The following is a 22,935-nucleotide window of genomic DNA, read 5'->3' as shown; positions in this document are numbered from 1 at the left end:
ATTAAAAGTCTTAAATTGGACACAACCATGTTAAAACAGAGAGTATCTTATAGCAAACTACCACTATCAAAAAATTCTAACAGCCACACAGAATCAATAATTCACAAGCAGGACTCATATAAAGTATGCTTTATATTCCACTATAATTTGAATGTGGGAGTTGTTTGCCCTGTTCTTTTGAAATTTTGAAGTTTTCTTTTTGTTATTTCATCTGAATACTCATCTACCAAAATAAACAAATCATAGTTCAGGTTGTTTTTAATCCATGCCTTTACCTACCCAGGGGCAAACACCAATTATGTTTCCCAGGGACATTCCAGAAAGTACAGACACTCTACCACAGTAATTCTGGGATCTTATTACAGCCAAGAAAAGGCTGAATCGCCAGTGCTATAACATCATTCCCAGAACTGATCTGGTAGTGGCTCCAGTAATTCAAAAGGTCCTGAAGTTTCATCTGTCTATGGGTAGGTATAGACGGAAATACCATATTACTCACATATTCTTTGGGCAAAATTATAAATAAAGTCATTCAAAAGCTCTTTGGACTGTTACCTTTCTCATAATTTCTGAACCTAAATTACATATCACAAGCATCACGTGCAGTCTTCTAAGCACCAATCTACTAACAAATTATTATAATCAGTGCTAATAAAGCCACATTGCTAGTGATTTTCTCAGTAAGAATGATTATGAAGATTTACAGTGAGTGACAGAATTACCTTGCTGAAGTCAACAGTACTATTTTCTCTGCTTCCTCCACTTCCATTACCTTTAATTTCTCCACTTTTACTATTGTCCAAGTTTCCAGGGGCAGACTGTGGAGAGGCCAAAATACCTGAATTTAAGAACAACAACAACAACAAAATCCAAATCAGTAAGGAGAAAATTCAGTTTGTAAACTGACTCTGCTCATATCCTGAAAGTGATAATTTATTAGAAGCAAATGTGCAAGGTAAAAAAAAAAAAAAAAAAAAAAAAAAAAAAAAAAAAAAAAAAAAAAAAAAAAAAAAAAAAAAAAAAAAAAAAAAAAAAAAAAAAAAAAGTGCCAGTGTTAGTACCATACCAGCAAGACTAGAGTACATTTTAAGCAATAATGAAGCTGTTTAACATTTAAAATAATTGGAATTTACGAAAACGGTGGCCTTTTGCCCCCCCCCCCCAAAAAAAAAAAGGTGAGTGGGTGAGCAACACAGAAGATGGAAGGACAGAGTCAGATTACACCACTACGAATACTTAGGGAATGAACTTTTACTAAATCTAACGTACATGCGAATTGCGGAGCTTAAAGATGCCAAACTACACACGGCATACTTACATCAGTAACCTTATTTACTTCCTGATAAACCCTAGATGCACCTCAGAAAATCCATCATCATAATTTCCTTGAGAATTTCATTTCTCTTGGGTAGTATTTATGTGCTGCCTACTGCCATTATTCCTAAGAAATATAACTTGGAAATACGGTAGCAATGTTTTTACAATATAAATACAAAGACAAAGGGTTTTGTCATCAAACATAGCTGTGTTGAAATAAGCACTCTCTGCCACTCTGTAGCCATGTGATTTTAACTCACTAAAACTAAAAGACTCAGACAAACCTGTAAAATTAGCTGGTCTGGATTAGAAATGGTAGATAAATGTGTAATCATTTAGAATGCTCATTTCAAGTAACATTCGGCAGCAATATTTCACAACAATAAAATAACCTAAACGTAACCTGTAGCCTATACCAAATCATCACCACTAAGAATTTTGCAAAAAGTTCCAATCTCAATATTTATAAAGTATGTAACACAGATTTCTACAACTAAATGTATCTCATTTTTTTCAAAAACACCCAGGATATTCTAGTTCAAGAATATAGAATAATATTGCTCCAAACAGAGCACCCCAGAAGAAAAGGTGCTAGACTGAATTACAACAGACTCGACTTTTAACTCTGCCACTCACAATAATCTAGTGATTCACAGAAATCCAATTAAGCAGTCTGTGCTTAAATCCTATAAACTTTAAAGTTACTATTAGTAAAGTTCCTGAACTGTAAGCACATTGGACACATCTGATGCATCTAAGGGAACTTTTATTTTTCTGGACCATACTGTAACTAATCATTGAAATGAAGCTATCTGGACCTACTGCTTAAACTCAATGACTGAAGACGTCTGTGATACTCATTTCTCTGTTAAGTACCTATAGCAGAATGTCACCACGACCCCAAAACAAAAGTATAAAAAGCATATGCAAACTATCTGAGCACCTAGCTGGCTCAGTAGGTGGAGTGTGTGACACTGGACCTTGGGGCTGTGGGTTCCAGCTCTACGCTGGGTGTAGAGATTATTTAAAAATAAAACCTTAAAAGAAAAAGAAAAAAAAAAGCATATGCAAACTATTTAGCTAGATGCTCTGAAGTGCTGTTAAACAATTCTGAAATAAAAACCATTTCCTAAAACTTAGCTCATTTCTCACCACCTTAGCTTAGCAGAGCAAGGTTATCATGATTCTTCTTCTTTGACCTTTGTCTCTAAACTTCCAGAACAGAGTCTATTCCTTTATTAAATTACATTGCCCAAGTAAGAAAAGGGAAAAAAAAAAAAAAAAAAAAAGGCTAACCAGCATTTTTCAGTCCATACAGGAAATCAAAGATTACCATGAAGGCCTTGGCGGCAGCAGCATGTCAACAGCAGCACATGCACTCCTAACTACAACATGTATTATATCCACAGATGTATCATCAAAGAAAACATGTGCAAGTTCCCAGAATCACCTCAGCCACCAGCTTTCGGAGACAAGAGTGAGATGTAGACTGCGGGGGGAATGTACGCACATGGAAGGAAGGGGAAGAAGAAAGGATGAGGAACTCAAGGCTGAGAAAGCCAGATGGTGATCTGAAGTCTTTTGGGTAACCTGGTCATCATGAACCTATTAAAACGGGCATGCCAAGTACAAGTCAGAGTTTTTCACCATTATCTTCTCTACGTAGTCCTTCACGGTCTCAGTTAAGGCTGTCTCCTCAATCAGTAAGGGAAGTCTCCCCATCTGTGCAATAAATTCTGGGTGCTCAGAATTAAATGAGTAAATTCCCCAAAATTAAAACTCTTACTAGCACAGACAGAAAGTCTCTATTTCTTTGCTTTAAGAAAAAGCTCTGCATGTATATATTAAATCAATACTGAGATTTAAAAATCACATGGGGGGGCACCAAAAAAATCATATTTTGGTAAATCTATTATTTTGCCCTTACCTTTTTTTCTCACAACAGCATATCTAACTAGAGAAAGATAAATCAAAGCTATCAGAGTCTTCTGTCACTGAAAGTTTGAAAATAAAAGTAATGGGGGGGGAGGTGGAGGAGGAGGAGATGCCTGGATGGCTCGGCCAGTTAAGCATCTGACTTTGGCTCAGGTTATGACAGGTCATGATTGCCTGGTTTCTGGGTTTGAGCCCCGTGTTGGGCTGTGTGCTGACAGAGGCCTGCTTTGGATTCTGTGTCTCCCTCTCTCTCTGTCCCTCCCCAACTCATGCTGTTTCTCTCTCAAACTGAGACGACTGTGTCCCCCATGACACATCTGGCAAGATGTAGGGACATTTTTGGTTGTCACAACTGGGGAGTGCTACTGGCGGCTAGTGGACAGAGGCCAAGGATGCCGTGAAGCCTCCTACACGGCACAGGACAGCCCCTTATGACAAAGACATGCCCAGCCCCAAGTGTCAACAGTGCCGAGTCAGAAGACAGTAACAAATACTACAAAGCAGCTTAACTCATTTACATGTAATTATTCTCCAAAATGTAACTGTTAGGAAAATAACTTAGTTCCCTGTCCAAAAAGATGCTGAGGCCACGTCCCTCCTGTAATGTAACATCAGGCTTCAAGGAAATTCCAGCAGAGTTTCTGGGTACTCGAATCACCAAAGGCAATTCAACAAGGGAATAACATACAGCTGTCCCTATTATTTTAATTACATACCTTCTGTAGAAGTCTTCTTAAACAGTAATTAGGAGCTTTTTCTTACCTTTAGAAATTCCCTCTTTTCCCTCCATTCTAACTTATATTCTTTAAATCTCATGGCATACTTTTGGCAAAGGAGGAGAAAAGCTTAATAATGTTCCTCGATTTTCAGTTAATTGCTGCTTTTATCCAGTTAACAACATGGCCTAACGAGCCACTGTGAACTCGTATGCCACCTCCTAGTTACTACAGAGAATTTCTAATTCCTTGCAGAAGCTGGTAAAATAAGAAAAGCTGGGTGCAAGGAATTAACTTCAAAATCACTTTTGTGCAGGGTGCCTGGGTGGCTCAGTTGGTTAAGCGTCTGACTCTTGATTTCAGCTCATGCCATGATCTCAGTTTCTGGTATCGAGCCCCGCGTCGGGCTCTGCACTGGCAGTGCCCATGGAACCTGCCTGGGGTTCTCTCTCCCCTTCTCTTTCTGTTTCTCTCTTTCAATAAATAAGCTTTAAAAAAATAAAATAACTTGTTCAAGGAAGAATAGTAAATCTTGCTGGTTCCTTGTAATTAAGAGTGCTGATAAATGCTAAACACTTTTTATTCTATTATTTTTATTCTTTTTTATTTACTTTTGAGAGAGAGAGAGAGAGAGAGAGAGAGACAGCATAAGCAGGGGAGGGGCAGAGAGAGGGGGAGACAGACTCTGACGCAGACACCAGCATCTGAGCTGTCAGCACAGACCCTGACACAGGGCTCCAGCCCACAAACCATGAGATCATGACCTGAGCCAAAGTCGGAATTTTAACCAAGTGACTCCAAAAAATTAGTTTTTAAAAAGCAGTGCCTGGGTGGCTCAGTTGGTTAAGCATCTGACTTCAGCTCAGGTCATGATCTCACAGTCTGGGAGTCTGAGCCCCATGCTCACAGCTCAGAGCCTGGAGCCTGCTCTGGATTCTACGTCTCTCTCTGCCTATCCTCTGCTCACATTCTGTCTCTCTCTGTCTCTCAAAACTATTTGATAAATGTTAACAAAATTTTTTTAAGAAAAAAAAAAAAGAGTGCTGATTATTTCCAAGTAAATAACTCTGGCATTTCTTTCTTTTTGTTCAGTTATCTCATTATATGTTTTCCATGAAGTACCAAAATCTACAATGAAATAGTATTCTATAGATTTCCCTATAGGTAGATCTAAGTTCAATTCCTCGGTCTGGTCATTTATGGTATGATATTAATACCTTTAAAGTCTTGGTTTTCTTCATTTATAAACTAGGGATAATATGAGCCTCATCAAATTGTTAGGAAAATTATAAATATGATATATTTAATATATCATAATGCCACTGTGTGTGTGTGGAAAAACTATTAAACAATGGTAGCTGTAACTATCATCATAATTAATGTTACAATGATTTATCCACCTTACTTCCATTTTTTACTTCTAAAAGGTATAATATATTGTGGCAACTACAATGAGCCTTGACTACAAACTTGACTACAAACACACACTTGGTGTGTTTGGAGAAATTCAATACAGAAAAGAAGTTTGTCATCTAGTGGCAGGACCACGATGATTTTGTCAGAGCACTTAGGCTTGTCGCTTACTAGCTCTGTGACTCGGGAAGTTATTTAACTTTTCAGAGTCTGAGTTTCTGAAAATGGGTGTATCCACCTAACTTACACAACTCTGCCTACACATTATGTAGGTTAATATAGTAAATGTAAGCTACCAGTGAAGTGTTGGGGGTTACCAGTATTATGGAGAAATGCAGTAATACTTGTGTGATGAAAACGACTAGCTAGAATTCCCATGTCACAGTGACACTTAGCTGTCAGTAAGAAGTAGTCATTAAACAATACTTCTTTATATGAACTGGGTGGGAAGATACAGATGTTTAAACATATGTATCTCAACAGACAACACAGAGCCAAAATTACCATAGTATATAATCTTAGATGAATTATAAACCTTTTAACCACTAGGAAATAATTTTTCTAATTCACAGACAAAAAGAGATCCTAGCTACAACTACAGGATCACTATAGGCACAACAATAGGTCCTGAAAATTTCACGGTGAATTTAAATTTCACGGTGAATCTATTAAAGATAGATGTGGCATTCAAAAGAGGACAATTACAGTCTATTCCAAATATAATACTAGTCTTAAAATAATGATGATTCCAGGTAGTCACTGGAGAACTTCAATCTTCTCAGAGACAAAATGAGGAAAAGAACATTCGATCCTACTTATGTTAGGAAGGTTAAAATATACCGCAATCCTTGGATAAAAGCACCGAATAATAGGTAAGAGACACGTCACCCCATGTAATTTATGTCTGACGTGTATTCATTCTCATCATGAATGAAACGCACAAGAAGAAAAGCCACCATTTTTTAAAAATCGCAGCAAATTAAAAGATCGCTTATAAAAATTTCTATGTTTATCTGAACCATTCAAATGCCTTGACCTGTAAAAAAAAAAATAAAAAAGCCTGAAAATGTCTGAAAGGGCTACATTATGTGTAGTCTCCCTCAGAGTCTTTTTAGAAGTTAAAATGTTTTAAAGAAGTCTGCTCTTTTCTATAGTACACTAGAAGGAAAACAAACCATGCACAAGTCAAAGGAAGTTGTAAGCATGATGTACATAGCCGCTAAAGCTACGTGCTGACAGGCATTCCGCGTGCAAGAGAGGCAGAGGCAGGGGCACCACACACGGAGGATGCGAATAGTTGCCTGAAGTCATGCCAACATTGTCCTCAGCCTTCTGCTCCTGGCCTTTCAGTGCTGCTAAGTCTTCCTCGGGCGGATGAATTACTACTGTGGGGACACCACTGCGGCCGGGTGAGACCAGGAGCTCGGGGGCCCGAGGCTCACTCTGTTGGGAGCTTCTGGAGGTCAGGCGGCTGGCGCCAGGGCTGGAAGGAGGGCTGTTCTGGGGGGTGGGTACTGGGGTTGTACACCTTGAGCCTGCAGGGCTTTCAGCTCTTGAAGAAGGAAGAAGATGACTGAGAAGAAGGGAGAAAGGCGACTCTCCTCTCAGGGAAAGGTTTGAGGCAGACAGGCCTGTTCGCAAAGAGTGCCGGGAGGCTGACAGGCCTTCCCCTGAGACAAAACAAATAAATGAAACATGATGAAGTTCACTGCAGAAGACAAACGGACGGACGGACACACACACACACACACACACACACACACACACACACAAAATCAACTTACGATGTAAACTGCAACGCTATCAGAGTTAGCGGGGCCATCAGATTTCTAAATGTTAGAAAGTCACTGAAAAGTTGCTGAAATTACCATTAGTTCCCTGAAGGTGTATCCAAAAAAACAAAACAAAAAATAAAAAACAATACAAATGACAGATAGGGGCTGGGGACAGGGGGCAGGGGGAGGCAGGGGAGGCGAGGAGGGTGGAAATATTCTGTTAGTAATTAAAATGCCCCATGGTATAACATTTTAAAAGAAAAACAACAATATCAGTGCAAAGTTGATAAACGATAAACAGCAAATGAGAATACAACTCAAGAATGATCTAAGAAATAAACCCTAAACAAAGCTTACAAGTATTGATAGCTTATATTTAGTGTATTTTTCCTAAACTGTACCAAACTGCTACAGATAGTTATCCCTCACAAGAAAAGCCCACATGATCTAATAATTCCTAACTTAAAATTGATACCAAATCTTCATATTATTAGAGCATCACCCACTGGTAGTGCTCCCAGGTAAAAGTCTAAAACATAAGACAAATTATAGGAATTTTTTTTAAAAAAACAGTGTCAATTTGAAAGGATATTCATGAACTCTCTAAAGATATTAACAAATGCCCTAAAATATGCCTCCATTTCTAATACAGCAGATAAAATTAAGTAATACAATTGTTAATCTAGCTAGATAATAAAGTATTTCTCACCGACAATGGCAATAATGAAATAAGTCTAGCATATTTCTAAAGGTCGTATATACTTATATTTCAAACACCTGGTGTTCTATGACATGTACCTTAGTGAAGTAACACTGATTTTAGGGAAAATATGATATGGCAGACAATCCCATATGATCTAAGTTATCAAAGCCACATACTCAAGAGATCTCAAGACGTATGAAAATGATGAATCTTCAATCCATGAACCACCACCATTTAGTTAAAACAAAAGCCACATGCAGAAAAACTGTTAAATTACAACTATAATACAACAAAATAACAGAATGTCCATACTAAAATGGCATTTAAGAGAAAACAGCCATTGTGTTATGATTAAAAGGAACCAGCTGACAATCAGGGAATAATCAGGAACCATCCACATGAGGAGAAAAGATTTAATAAGGTCTCTTTGAGTAAATGAACTCATTTCCCAAAAGCTGAGAATATACACTACATGAATGATGAAAAAGAGGTAAAATGTGACATAGATGGCTTACTTTTAAATTAAGCTTATGTCCCTAAGAGATTTCTTCTATTCTCAGGGTTACTCACGTATACAAAGGCATAATTTTAAACAGATTAAAAAGAGTTCTAATGGTCAATGCTCAGAAGATGGACTTCGGCATGTTACACTGAGCTGCGAAAGATCATTACTGTCAAACTTTAGATATATTCAACCCCATCACCAATGGCTGTTTGTCTATCGAACACTTAAAAGCCATACTATTATTGCAGGGACAGAAAGGAGGAGCAGAAAGACACTGTGGCCCATCTTCCGTTCCTCTTCTAATCCTTTTGAGCCTTGAATAACGGCAGCAGCTAGAAGCAAGAATGACCCTCCTAAGCAACTCCAACCCTTTGTAGGTAGGTTTTGCGGAGTCACTGTCTTCAGAGCTCTCTTCTGAGAGCCAAAGGAGAACCCCAGTGATGTATTCTTCCAGAGGAAAGGCAAAGCATCCAGGTGCTCCAGCCTTAAAACAGTGACAGAGGTACCTGGCTACAAAAATACTGCTGTATCCCCACATGACCCACTACTAGGCCATGAGTGAGAGAGGAGGGCTCGAATACGTGGGTCTGTGTCACTCTCAGAGGTTTGGAGGATGTCAGGGAGGTCATCCCTAGCATAAGAACAAAACATCCATAAAAACCTTTCACAAACTGTATAAATAAAGGGCAGTGAAATCATCAAACCAATGCAAAAACACTTGCTTATGTGCAGCAAATAAAGTCAGGAAACAAATAGAAAAATCACTATGAAAAACTCTAACATAGATAATAAAAGTTCAAACCCAAGACATAGAATTTCAAAAAGATTAAACTTACAGATCATAATTTATGCCTCCTTCATCTATTATACAAGAATTCTTGACAAAAACAAAAAAGCAAATAAAATAGCAAGAAGTTATTCAGGACTAGCTCAAGTGACAGTGTTCTATATGCCACCAATACTTAAAAGTGCCATTTAATTAGAGTGAATCCTCAATTTTTTTCATCTAAATGATTTCTACAGATTAATGGTCATGTTTTATAAAATGATATTTTAGAAATGATATTTTTTAAATACAAAGATAATATTGTTTTTTAAAAAGAATAAAAGGGATAATAAAATGCCCTATAAGAATTATCTGCAAGAAATATCTTTCTTCTCCCAAATGCTAACTGTACTAGACTGAAATGCTGTTAGAGCAGAAGGGTTAGCAAAAATTGGGTGCCACAACTTATCTCACCATTCCTTTCAAGCAAGTGAGGGTCAGAATGTTTCTTGCCTATATCTGCAAAAGATCGCACAAGGGGAATCCGACTGGTGAATCTTTTCTCATTCTGATGATGATGTCTCTTCAAAAGAGCTTCTCTGACATTTTCTCTTATGGACTCATCCAGTTGGCCAGAGGCTATCATGTTGTCCAATACCATATCTATTGAAAGAAAAATAAATAAATAGCAGCCATTTTTATTAAAGAAACTAACACTTGGATGACTAATACATAGAGTAAGCAATAAACTCTTAGTGGAGCCTTACTAAAAAATAAGCTCTTTAAATAGTTCTAGGAAGTATTATTCTCTTCTGATATTGAATAATGCATGCATAAGATAAATATAAACATTACCTAAAAACTAAACAAGTTACAAGGAGATCCTTATTTGAATAAGTCCTATTTATAAAGAGGCCACTGTTATACACTATTAGCTTCCCTGTAGTTCAAAGTGCTTTCTTGACATGGACGCAACAAATTCTATTATAGTGAATATTCGAGAATACTGGCTTCCTAAAATGTGAAGATATTTTATTCCTTCACTTCATATATTTCATCAAAACTGTAAATAGATATAATATGGATTCCTTCATCCAGTAATTAACTATTTACCTATGATGTGTTGGGAATAGAGCATTTAACTAAGTATATCAAGTTTTCGCTCTTACTCTTCCAGAGGTAGAAAAACCAATGAGCAAATGAAAAGAAAATATCATGAAGTAATAAATTCTAGGAAGATGATGAGTACATCAGGTTGTGAAGGGGGTGTGGGGAATTGATGTAATGCCATATGATATATTATTGTAGTGACTGGATGATTTTTAACCCATATTTATAACTACTTTTAACACATATATATTTAAAACACTGCCACTAATTTGAAATAAAAGAGTAAAGTTTTCAAACCTGTAACATTCCTCTAACAGAAAACTGGAATCAACCTAGCAGGTAAACTGTAACATTAACACAGGGACCACAGACTACCATACAAGTGGACCCTGGATTATAAAACATTACGTTGTAAATAATGAAAATATTACATTGTGTCACATGATCACTGCAAAGCCAAAGTAAACTGTCTCCTAGTCAAGAAATCTGTATATTCACAGGGAACTGACTTTCGTATGAAATTCATACCTCTCTCTACTTTTCTAGAGCTTTCTTCGCTTTCTTCCTCCTCTTTACAACACCTTCTTTTTTCTTGTACCACCCGCTCCTTGTTCCCATATATTCGAAGTCTATAAATAATACATTTAATGTGCTTGTGGGTCTTCCCCAGATCCCTTGGTCCAAAAATTGAAGAAACAAAAAGCTCTTTCTCTACATTTCCCAAAGCAGACCACATGCCTTGCTTATAGCACTAGTCACTTTCTTGTTGGGACTGTAGCCGGGACTGTCTCACTTAATCTTCTATAGTCTATTAAAGATAAAAAGTGTTATTTGTGTGTATACTCCTCACGTGGTCCTGCACATGGAAACTCAACACCGAGCCGTTAAACCAATGGTCTAAAATTCCAGCACACGTCCCTTACTTAAATACCCCTCACTGCGGTACAAATTAAGTATTAAAAAGGCCAAACTGCTATCACCTGCAATTTCATCTAGAGTGCTTGCTCTCATATCCAGCATGACTGTTCCATTTAAGATGCAACTTCTTAATTCAAAAAGACTATGCAGAGAGAGAGTTGCCACATAAGGTTTACTCCATCGGTCGCCGCCATCTTCAACATCCTCTTCAAATTTCAGCCACCTGACAGTGTAATGCATAAAAAATATTTTATAAATAATGAGGATCATAAATAATGAAATCCTTATTATTTGCTTATTTTAATATAAAAAACATAAACCTGTGCTTTTAAAGAGAAACAAAGATCACTACCACCAACACAAAATTTGTCTACAGGCACATCTTTACAAATCACACTAATGGTCCACAGTATCTATCCTCACTGACAGCTCCTCCTCTATTCTAACTAACACCACGGCGACACGGTGTGGAATTTCAGAGATTCCACTTCTAATCCTCATTTAACCTGAAAATATGCAGCAGGACCATGATTTTTCAAATGTATTTCTCTAACTAAAGACACTGAAGCACAATTAATATAATCCCTTCTGTGCTATATTAAATTGTTATGGGATTCCTGAAGAAAATGAATTTTGAGAATTAAGAGAGACACTAAAGATGAAACTTCCAGACAGGAGGAAATACTCTGCCCATTATTTTAAAGCACCAGATCGCTCATAAATTCATTATATTAACATTACAAGAAGGAATCAAGGAAAGTCAACGAAATACAGAGACTCGGAATTATTACCTGGCGGTTTCTTTCCACTCGTACTCTTCTCCATCTCTGTAACAGAGCTCGTCCATCTCCGTGAAGAGATCGTGCGGAATGTGTTCCTCATCGTCGTCCTCAGTACCGAGGATGAACTGAACTCTTTGGGATGGTGTGTCTTAACAAAAGAATTTAAATATACTCAGAAACTGCCACAAGTCATTCAAAGATAAACTCAGTTTGAGAGTGAGATGCTTTTGTCATAAATCAAAATATATCCATCGAAACTCTTTTATTAAAACACTATAAATCTGGAAGGACACAAGAACCAACAGTCCAGACACACAGAATATCACGGAGAGGTCACCGCCACAGACAAAAAAAGCAAAGTTCTATGTTAAAAATAAACACGTGAGGGAGGCCTGGCTGGCCCAGCTGGTAGAGCATTTGACCCTTGAATCTCCGGGTTGTAAGTTCGGGCCCCATGCTGTGTGTAGAGGTTACCTAAAAATAAAATCTTTAAAAAAAAATAAACAAGTGAAACTAATCTTTTAACTGATGTAAAAACAAATAAAAATGAGCAACATCCAAAACCATGGAACACTATGCTCAAAGAGAGAACTCTCTTCTCACTCAAAATATAGGAACGTGTTAGACGAAAAGAAGTTTTTAAAATATGTAATAGGTAGCTAAGTTCGAGAGTGAAAAAGGAAAATCCCAAGGTCCAAAACATGATGAGAGAAAGCAAACCTAGGGGCTACAGGAACTGGCCTCTCCTACTATCACAGAGAAGTAAAACTCTATCAGCTGAGGTTAGGGAGGCAGGACACTCACTGTTAAGAAACAGATACCGTACTTGTGGCATCTGAACTTCAACTACCTACACAGTACAGGCTCTCTAGAGAAAGTAGTATAAATCCTAGTTCAGGACAGTTAAAAGCCCTGCGGCCACCAAACAACCAAAAGCATCCATGGCAAACAAAATCAAAACCTGCTGAACATGAGATATGGAATCACACTCAAAACTTACACCAAAGTAAACACCCCCTCCAGGCACTTCACGTGCAACGAACAGGTTAAAGAGTGGAAGGAATTCACGTAGGAAAAGACAGATCTGAAGAAACTGGACAGAATGCATCAATGACAAATAAAAAGATGGGAAACACAAAAGGTTCAGAGATGTAGAGAACAGAGTAAGAAAATCGAACAGGGGGTGCCTGGGTAGCTCAGCCAGTTAGGTTCCTGGCTTCAGCTCAGGTTCATGGGTCCGAGCCCCATGTCACGTTCTGTGCTGGAGCCAGGGCCTGCATGGGATTCTCTCTCCCTCTCTCTCTCTCTGTCCTTCCCTGCTCACACACTGTCTCTCAAAATAAATAAAATAAACTTTAAAAAAAGAAAAGAAAATCAAACAGGAATATGCAGGACACATTGAAACATACGGTGACTGAACTTACTGATGTTTTGAAACTTTCAACATCTAGGTTTTACAACTCCTTCATCAGATTTATCTTCAAGCAGTACTTTTGGTGCCACTATAAGTGGTATATTTTTAATTTCAATTTCTGATTGTTTGCTGCTACTAGAGAAATACATAGAAATGTAACTGCGTATACTGCAACCTTGCTAAACCCACTTAGTTCTGCAGTTTCATAGATTTGCTTAGGATTTACTAGATACATGATCCTGTATGTGTGAATAAAGATAGTTTTACTTCTTCCTTTGCAAGCCATAGGCCTTTAAATTTCTTTCTTGCCTTATACACAGACTAGGCCGTCTGGTACTATGTTCTATAGAAGCGGCAGAGAACAACCTGGCCTTTCTCCAAATCAGAAGGAGAAAGCGTTCCATCTCTTCAGCACTGAAAGCGTTCCATCTCTTCAGCACTAAGCGTGACGCTATCGAAGCTTTTTTTTAATAGATGCTCTGTATCTGGTTGAGGAAGTTTTCTCTTATTCCTTGTTTGCCGAGAGTTTTATCATGAATGAGGGTGGAATTTTGTCAAAAGGCTTTTTCTGTACCGATTGAGATAAATACATGGCTTTTCTCCTTTATAGCATAAATATAGATACTTATATTGATACTTAAATTTTACACCAACCATGCTTTTCCACATGGTTATCACATTAATTTCCTATTGCTGCTGTAACGGATTACTGCAAGCTTGGTGGTGTAAACACAAATTTATTCTCTTATGTAGTTCTGGGGACCAGACATCAAAAATGAGTCTTACAGTGCTAACATCATGGGGTCGGTCCTTGTGCAGGCTCTCGGGGAAAATCCATTTCCTTACCTTTTCTAGCTTCTAGAAGCTGCCTACATTCTTTGGGTCTGAACCCCGCCCCTTACTACAACCCCTTGCTTCTGCTGTCACATCTACTGCTTCGTTGATCTTTGGACTGCCTCTTACATAAGGACCCCTGTGATTACAACTGGCCCACCTATATCATCCACTATAATCTTCCCACCTCAAAATCTTTAACTTAATCATAATCTGTAAACTCAAAATTTGCTCTAAGATCAACATTCACAGGTTCCAGATATTAGAAATAGGTACATATCTTGAGAGAACTTACTTCCCCTCAGCCCCCAAACACAGTCATATTACAGTATCCTCTTATACTGCTGTATAAAGTATCTTTTTAGTTTGTTAGAATTTCTGAAACTACATTCATGGGAAATATTTAGTGTGTAGTTTTATTTTCTTGTAACATCTGTATCTAGTGTTTGTATCAAGGTAATGCTGGATTCATAAAAATGAGTTAGGAACTGTCCCTTCATCTTCAATTTTCTGGCAGTCTGTATAATTTCTTCCTTACATGCTTGATTGGATTCATCCATGAATGCTTTGGGAGTACATTTTCACTGTTGAACTGTTTTAAACTACAAATTTCTTCATACACATAGGGTAATTTAGGTTATCAATTTTTAGTAGCTATTATTCTTAAGGAATCTCCTCATTTCATCTAAATTATCAATTTTGTTGGCATAAAATCATTCATAATATTCCTTCATTAGTCTTTTGATATCTGTAGTATATGTACAAAAATATTCAGTTACTGGTAATTTATTTCTGTTTTTTTCCCTCCTAATCACTCTAGCTACAAGTTTATCAATTTTACTGTTTTTTTTTTCAAAGAATCAGATTTCAGGTTAATTGATTTCTGCTATTATTTTTCTGATTTTTATTTTATTCATTTCTGCTTTAGTTTAATTTTTCTTTTGTTTTCCTTACTTTAGTTTAATATGTTCTATGTTTTCTCTTAGTTTCTTAAGTTAGAAACGTAAGTCACTGATTTCAGATCTTTCTTTTCAAATATAAGCATTAAGGGCTATAAATATTCCTCTATGCACTGCTTTGGTTGCATCTAACAATTCTCAATATATATGGGCAGTCCTAACTTTGCAAAGTACCATGCTAAATGAAACTGCACACCAGAAGTATGTCCTCACTTTGCAAGATTTTATTTCAATTCTTGCCAGTACTGTGTTTTTATTTTTATGAGTTCAGAATATTTTCTAATTTCTGTTGTGACTGCTTTTAACCCACGGGTTTTTGAAAAGCATCTTGTTTAATTTCCAAATATCTGGGGATTTTTCTTAATTTTTTTGTAATTTAACTCCACTGTGGTCGGAGAATACACTTTCAATCTTTTAAATGTATTAAGACTTGTTTATGGACTAGAATATAATCTACCTTGGGAAACATTTCATTTGTACTTGTTAAAAATGTTTATTCTGCTTTTGTTGCATGGAGGCCTCAATGAATATGAATATCAATCCATTGAGAGTATTATTTGGATCTTCTATATACTTATTGATTTTCTTAACTTGTTGTAGTCACTACTGAGAAAAGAGTTAAAATCTAAAACCTTATAAATGTATCCAACAACTATAAATTGATCTCTCTTCAATTTTATCAGTTTGCTTCATGTATTTTGAAGCTTTTACTACATGCATATTCATTTAGGATTGATACACCCCAGTTCCAGCAATTTAATTTTTATGTGCCTTTGTGTGGTTCTCTTCATATTTCTTCTTGAGCTTTGTTGAGCTCCTTGAACCTGTGTGTTCAGAGTTTTCATTAAACTTAGAAAATTTTCAACTCTTATTTCTTCAAATTTTTTTTTCTGCCACCCTCCTTTCTGGCACTCCAATTATACATATGTTAGACTAACTGATATTGTTCTACAAATTACTGATACTCTATTTATTTACTTCAGGCTTTTCTGTTTAACTTCGGGTAGTTTCTATCAGTATTGTCTTCAAAATCACTGATCCTTTTTTTCTATTGAGTCAAATCTTCTGTTACTCTTACCTAGGGTATTTTTCATTTAAGATACCATATTTTTCATCTCTAGAAGTTCTATTTGGGCCTTCTTACATTTTCAAACTCCCTATTCATCACAGTTACATTTTCCTCTATCTTCTTAAACATTCAAAACAAATATAGTTGCTTTAATATACTGTTTTTTAATTCCATCCATTCTCTCATTTCTAGATCTGTTTCTATTGATTTATTTCTCTTGGTTATGGCTCATATCTTCCTACTTTTCATATTTCAAGTAATTTGGAGATTTCAGATATTGTGAATTTTACATGTTTAAGTGCTAGATTTTATAGTATTTCTTTTAGTAGTGTTATATTTTACCCTAGCAAAGACCTTTAATTTAATTTAATTCTTTCAAGACCTGCTTTAAAAAATTTTGGAGCAGATCTACTGCAGCTTTTAGTGCAAAACTAATTAAGACCCACTATTATGGCAGTAACCTTCTGAGAACTCTACACAATGCCCTGCGGGTCAAGGTCTTTCCACTCTGACTGATGGGAACACACCCTATTCCCAGTCTTAGGTGAAATCCAAGAACAATTTAGTCTACTGCTTTCCGATGGCTATTTCTCAGGCCTCCTTTGGCCTAGACTAGTACTCAACCAAAATTCAAAAGGACCCTTCTTCGACCTTTGGAACCCTCTCTGTGTGTAGCGCTCTACTCTCTGGCATTCCACACCTGACTAGCTTCTTTGGCCTTCCCAAATTCCAATCTCTGTCTTAATTTTGAGAGCCTGCAAGGAAGGTTCTGTTCCAAATTCCCCTTCCTGTGCTGTGGCCTAGAAACTGTCTGTTGTCCAATGCCTAAAAATTACTGTTTAATATATTTTGCCTATTTTTCTAATATTTAAAATGAGAGGGGAAATCGAATTCATACTATTCCATCATGTCCAGAAGCAAAGTTCTATGTAATCTACATTTAGAAGACTGGGGGCAAGAAAGAAGAGATATCATCCAAAGCAATTTCTTAGATACATATTAGCAGTTAAAACCAAAATAAACCTACTCCAGTGGCATAAAACTTTTCTAAGGATAAGAAAGTTTCATTAAGTCACAAACATTTCCTCCACCAAATTCTTCAAACCACTAAATTTAGACTTCAAATGTCGTAACTTAGCTTGAAACATCAAACCACCTACCAAATTATACTTATAAATTAGTAGGCAGAATCCTATAAAAATATTGTGTACGTTTTTATTCACATGAATTAGAGAAGCATATTGATCTACTCAGAATAGCATAAGATATACTAAACTCGATGGATGCATCCTATAGAACAGAAAAATACTTCTAAATTACTTAGTAGCATCAAAGTTCACTAGTGATCCTTTCTGAAATTAGTATCAGTTTTTCCTTTGCTACCTATAGGACTTTTGTTAACTCTGTGACCACTTAATATTATACTAGGCCATCGTGTACTAGGCCATGTATGATCTTTTAGTACAGCTTTTTAAGAGATTCCCATCACATTTAGTCTCTCTAAGCTGAAATGTCTCCACCTACAATGAAAACAGTATCTGTCTTTTAAAAAGTGCAGAGAGGAATAAAAAAGATGTAGTATATATATAGTATATATATACACACAGACAATGGAACATTATTGGGCCATAAAAAAGAATAAAATCTTGCCATTTGCAATGACATGCATAGTGCCTGAGTATAATGCTAAGTGAAGTAAGTCAGAGAAAGACACATACCATAATGATTTCACTCATAGGTGGATATTAAGAAATATAACAAAAGAGCAAAGGAAAAAAAAAGAGAGAGAGATAAACCAAGAAACTGACTCTTAATTACAGAGAACAAACTGATGGTCACCAGAGGGGAAGGGATTAGAGGGATGAGTGAAATAGGTGACGGGGATTAAGGAATGTACTGATCATGATGAACACTGGGTAATGTATGGAATTGCTGAATCACTATACCACACACCTGGAACTAGAGTAACACTGTACTAACTGGAATTAAAATAAAAACTAAAAATAAATTAAATGAGATTAAAAGTGCAGACAGATTTAAATCAAAGAGCATTATGTCGAGAGTTTGGTGGAATGCTTAGCACAGAATTGGCAAAGCATCATATTTACGCTGTAGAGGAATTACACATAGGAATTCCCTCTTCTTCACAAAAATGTTGCTTTAGCATTGCACACAAGTGCTGACAGGGTACTGCTCACCTAACTTTCTTAATACACACTCTAGGACCCATGTAGAGATGGCTGTGTAGGGCCACTACTTCCTAAAAAAATATTGATGCCTTCTATGTCCACTATCTGCAATGCCTTAAAGGTCCTCCTCAGACTGCACTGTTTCTTCTGGCTCTCACCGTTCACAGTTCTCAGGGCCACTTAAATCAGTACTATCAATATTTATTATAACATTCTCTTTCCTCTACACTATACCTTTTTTTTCTGATTTCCTGTCTATTGGCACTTCTATATTTTTCTACATTCAAACAAAAATCTTGTCCTTTCATAGACAATACTATCAAATCAGAGCACTCTTTTCTGCACAGATAACCAAGTAGTTCAACTTAGGGGATAAAAATTTCTAGCCAAGAAATGTGTTTAAAAATAAAAAAAAAAAAATCTCATCCAGGAGCCTGAAGATTCCAGATATTTGTTCCCTGCATATATAAACAATGAGATCGATAATAGAAAAAGGAAATAAAACCACACCAAATTAAAGCATACATGTCAAGACTCAAATTTTATGATCCTGAAGCTGGAATAAATACGATGAACAAAACAAAGTCCCTACCTTTTTTCACTTCTCCCAAGTAGATCTTAGCCTATAAAGTAAGTATCTTTCTTACAGAAAAAATACTACTTCAATTAGTATTCTTCAAGCTTTATAAAATTATGTCAAAATTACCACAAATATAAAATTTAAGAAAGAAAATCTTCCACTTTTTTTTTTTTTTTTAAACAAAGCTTTCCAGGAAAGAATTTTAATGTGTTTACAGAGAACTACTGTCTTCTCTTACCATAAGAAGGAGACTCCCGTCCATCTTCTTTATCTGATTCTTTATCTTTTCTCCTCCGGTGGTGATGTTTGTGTCCACGGTGCCTATGACGCCGACGACTCTCTTTACTAAACGGGACGTGAACACCAATATAAACAGCTCGATGACCTAACCAAAAGTAGAGAAACGTTACTAGTTTTCGAAAAGGGAAAAAAGTAATTACATAAAAATATACCAAAATTTACTTTGATAAAAAAGAATTATATGTAAGTTCATGCAATAAACAGTGTTATTTCCTGTTCCTTTATCTTACGGAGCACTAAATAGAAGGTTACATCATGGGTTAATACCACTGACTGAGAAACATACTAGATAAACAGGTTACTTTTGTAAGCATTAGTATGCACAACTACAAACATATTTCTAGAAAGAAGAGCTTGGCCTATCTGAAATCATACTATGCAAACATAAATTTATTCCATCTACATTTAATGTCAACCCTAGTTGACAGAGATCCTTAAGAGATATATCTTAATGATAATATATAATCAATATTCACAATGGACATTTATAAATATTTGTTAATTGCAAAGTTTTAAAAATCCCTAATCAGTAAGGTCCAAATTCCTGAAAGTTACACTAAATGTAAATGGTCCAAATAATTGAATTAAAAGGCATAAATTGTTACACTGAAAGGGAAAGCAATGCAATATGGTTATCATATGCTTCTGGGATATAAAAAGCTACTGCTGATGATGCATTATTCTGAGTTTGTACTGTAACCAACAAAACAGTTATGAAAGGCAGTCTATGCTTTCACCCGCTAAGTAAAACTTAATTGGGGAACTAGACAGCTAGCAGCACTATGTCAAATACTGAGGCATGAACTTGATTTCTTAAATGGTTTAAGTAAAGTTTCTATATAAGCTGTATGAAGTGAAAGGGGTGGTGGGATACAAATTTAACTAACTTGCAATCATGCAAAAGCCTTCTGGCACAGAGCTGCTTTTTGCCATTATGCGCATTTAAAAAGTAACATGCTAAAATATGAATAGTTAAGGACACTCTTTTCCTAACAAGTTCCATTAAGATGGTCAGAAAATAAATACCTCAAGAAACTCAAGATCTTCATCTTTACATGACATTTGAAAGTACAGCGAATCCTCATTATTTGTGAATTCTTTATTTTCCAATTTGCCAACTCGCTAAAATTTATTTATAACCCCAAAATCAATACTGCTAGCAATTCTGCAGTCATTTACAAATAACCAGAGCAGCAAAAAATTTGAATTGCTCAAGACACACATACCCAGCTAAGTTTGAAAAAGGTGACACTCTTGATTTCTTGTTTTCAGTTGCCAATATATTAATATCAGAAAACTAAATAATCACATTTAAAGGAAAAGAGAACTAGACCAATAGAAATACAATGGATTAAAACTAGCTGCTTAAACGTCTTCCAGTACCCAACACTCTGACTAATTCATGGTAGGCCCTAGATTTTTTTTTAAATTGTAGAAATCAACTATCAATTTTTTAAAATTTTACCAGAAAATCACAAAATTCAAAATCATTTCTGTAGCACTGGGGTAGGGGGAGCAATGATGAAAATGTTCTGGAATCAGAGGGATGATGGCCGCCCAGCACAGTGAAGATACTTTAAAGAATTAATTACACACTTTATTTTTTTTTAATGTTTTTTTCTTTATTTTGAGAGAGAAGAGAAGAGAGAGGAAGTGAGCACAAGCAGGGTAAGGGCAGAGACAGATGCAGAGAGAGAATCCCAAGAAGGCTCCATGCTCAGCCCAGACCCCAACACAGGGCTCAATCTCACAGCCGTGAGATCATGACCTGAGCTGAAATCAAGAGTTGGACCTTCACTACTTGAACCACCCAGGCACCACTAATTATACACTGAAATATTAAATTTATGTAAAACAAACTGTATTTCAATAAGAAAAGTAAAAAAAAATTAGAACAAAACTCATGATTTCTGTTTAATTTTAGTGCAACTATTTTCTTCTGAACACTACAGAAGAATGGAAACTAAAGAGTCAAATTCTCATCACTGTGCCCTGGGAATTACAAAGTTGTATTCCAATTAGTACTAATGGGTTCTGGCACACAGCCCCAATACACCAAAATAAAAATAAATTATAGCAGTTTCTAATTTAGAAAGAATAAGTAAACAGGAATATGCCAGAATCCAGAGACTGGGAGATCAAGCCTTATTGTTTATTGGGCTTTTATTATCACCGTTGGTGTCCTCTGTTATAATTTTTTCTTTCCTTTTTCTCTAACATTTAACTTTGTTCTGTCAAAGACCTATTCAGTCAAACTCTGAGATAAACTTAATCTCTTCCTCAGACTTGATACTAAAATTTAGATACATACAGTACACCTAAAGGCTCTGGGGTAACCAAGGGAAGCAAAAAAACGTGTAACTAAGTCATTCTTCACGTTCCGGGTTGCACATATTTGAGGGGTGACATTAAATGCTAAATGATGGATTCACTGTACATTTTAATTGACAAAATTATTGCTGCCCTAGTCCCTGGAATTCACAGGATCTAACCATAAGCTTCTAAATAACTGAGGTTCCTTCTAGAAGCCCTTAGTAAGCCTAGACTTTTAAAGTCAATTTTAGGGGCACCTGGGTGGCTCAGCTGATTGAGCATCCAACTGCAGCTCAGGTCATAATCTCACAGCTCATGGGTTTGAGCCCTGCATTGGACTCTATGCAGACAGCTCAGAGACTGCTTCAGATCTGTGTCTCTTTTTTTGCCCCTCCCCTGTTCCTGCACTCTTGCTCTCACGCACTCTCTCTCTCAAAAATTAATAAACACTAAAAAATTTAAAAAGTAAAAAACCAAGTGAATTTTTAAAAATAGGGCTTTCTTTCTTCTCATAAAGTAAATATGGAGAACACTTACTTGCCTCTTTTCATCTCCTTTTTAAAAGCAGCAGATTAATGCCCCCATATGGTACCAGCTTTCACAAGAAGCTATAACTTAAAAATGTAGTTTCCAAAAGACCCCAAAATAAGTCTATCAAGACATTTGCCACAAACACCACCCTAACCAAGTATTTGAGGTTAACATCACCAAGTCACATTGATATCACCTGTCCCCCGACATGACACACTGAAAAAAGCATGTTGCTTCTGTGGTTTGCTCCCCATCTCAGTCTGTTCATATGATGACATTAGACAAACCCAAACATAGAGACTTTCTACAAAGTATCTAACCACTACCCTTCAAATACGTCGAGGTCATGAAAAACAAGGAGGACCGAAAAACTGTCACAGAGGAGGCCAAGGAGATGGCACAATTAACTACATGTACTATCCGATCCTGAGCTGTTCAACTGGATCCTGGAACAGAAAATGCACATCAGGAGAAAAACTGGTGAACTCTGAATAAAATCTGTAGTCTAGTTAATAGAAATATACCAATATCAATGTCTTCATTTTCATTAACTTACGATGGCCACATAAAATGTTAAAATTTTTAAAAGCTGGGTGAAGGGTATACAGGAACCCTCTGTACTATCTTTGCAACTCTCCTGTAAATTTAAAATTATTTCAGAAGGAAAAAAAAGAAGAAACCGTTCACCAGGACTTGTTCCTGGAAGACAGACTAGCAATTAATTCATTTGCTCCATAATTCTGTGCTGAGGTTACTACAGTACTTCAAAAGGCTGATGTAACAGACCTAGAATATCAACATCTAGA

The 22,935-nt window shown here is 36.4% G+C and overlaps 1 protein-coding gene across 3 annotated transcripts in view; it reads right to left on the bottom strand.

Moving 5' to 3' along the window:
• The window catches only part of SLC4A7 (solute carrier family 4 member 7), a 105,205-nt gene that overhangs the window by 40,565 nt on the left and 41,705 nt on the right, over nucleotides 1-22,935 (bottom strand). For 2 of the 3 annotated variants that reach the window (XM_039242713.1, XM_039242712.1), the window contains exons 3-7: nucleotides 19,224-19,370; nucleotides 11,950-12,088; nucleotides 11,221-11,381; nucleotides 9,605-9,793; nucleotides 723-838 (exon numbers count right to left, since the gene is read on the bottom strand). In XM_039242713.1, the coding sequence (XP_039098644.1) occupies nucleotides 723-838; nucleotides 9,605-9,793; nucleotides 11,221-11,381; nucleotides 11,950-12,088; nucleotides 19,224-19,370 (752 nt within the window). Of the gene's footprint in view, nucleotides 1-722; nucleotides 839-6,682; nucleotides 7,052-9,604; nucleotides 9,794-11,220; nucleotides 11,382-11,949; nucleotides 12,089-19,223; nucleotides 19,371-22,935 lie in introns of all 3 variants that reach the window. The other variant, XM_039242714.1, reaches the window with a different exon arrangement.

Source organism: Hyaena hyaena, unplaced genomic scaffold (assembly GCF_003009895.1).
Source record: "Hyaena hyaena isolate Hyena2069 unplaced genomic scaffold, ASM300989v1 scaffold_216, whole genome shotgun sequence".
NCBI classification, from domain to species: Eukaryota; Metazoa; Chordata; class Mammalia; order Carnivora; family Hyaenidae; genus Hyaena; species Hyaena hyaena.
The sequence above is the reverse complement of the archived record's forward strand: the minus strand, read 5'-3'. Positions and strand labels throughout refer to the sequence as shown.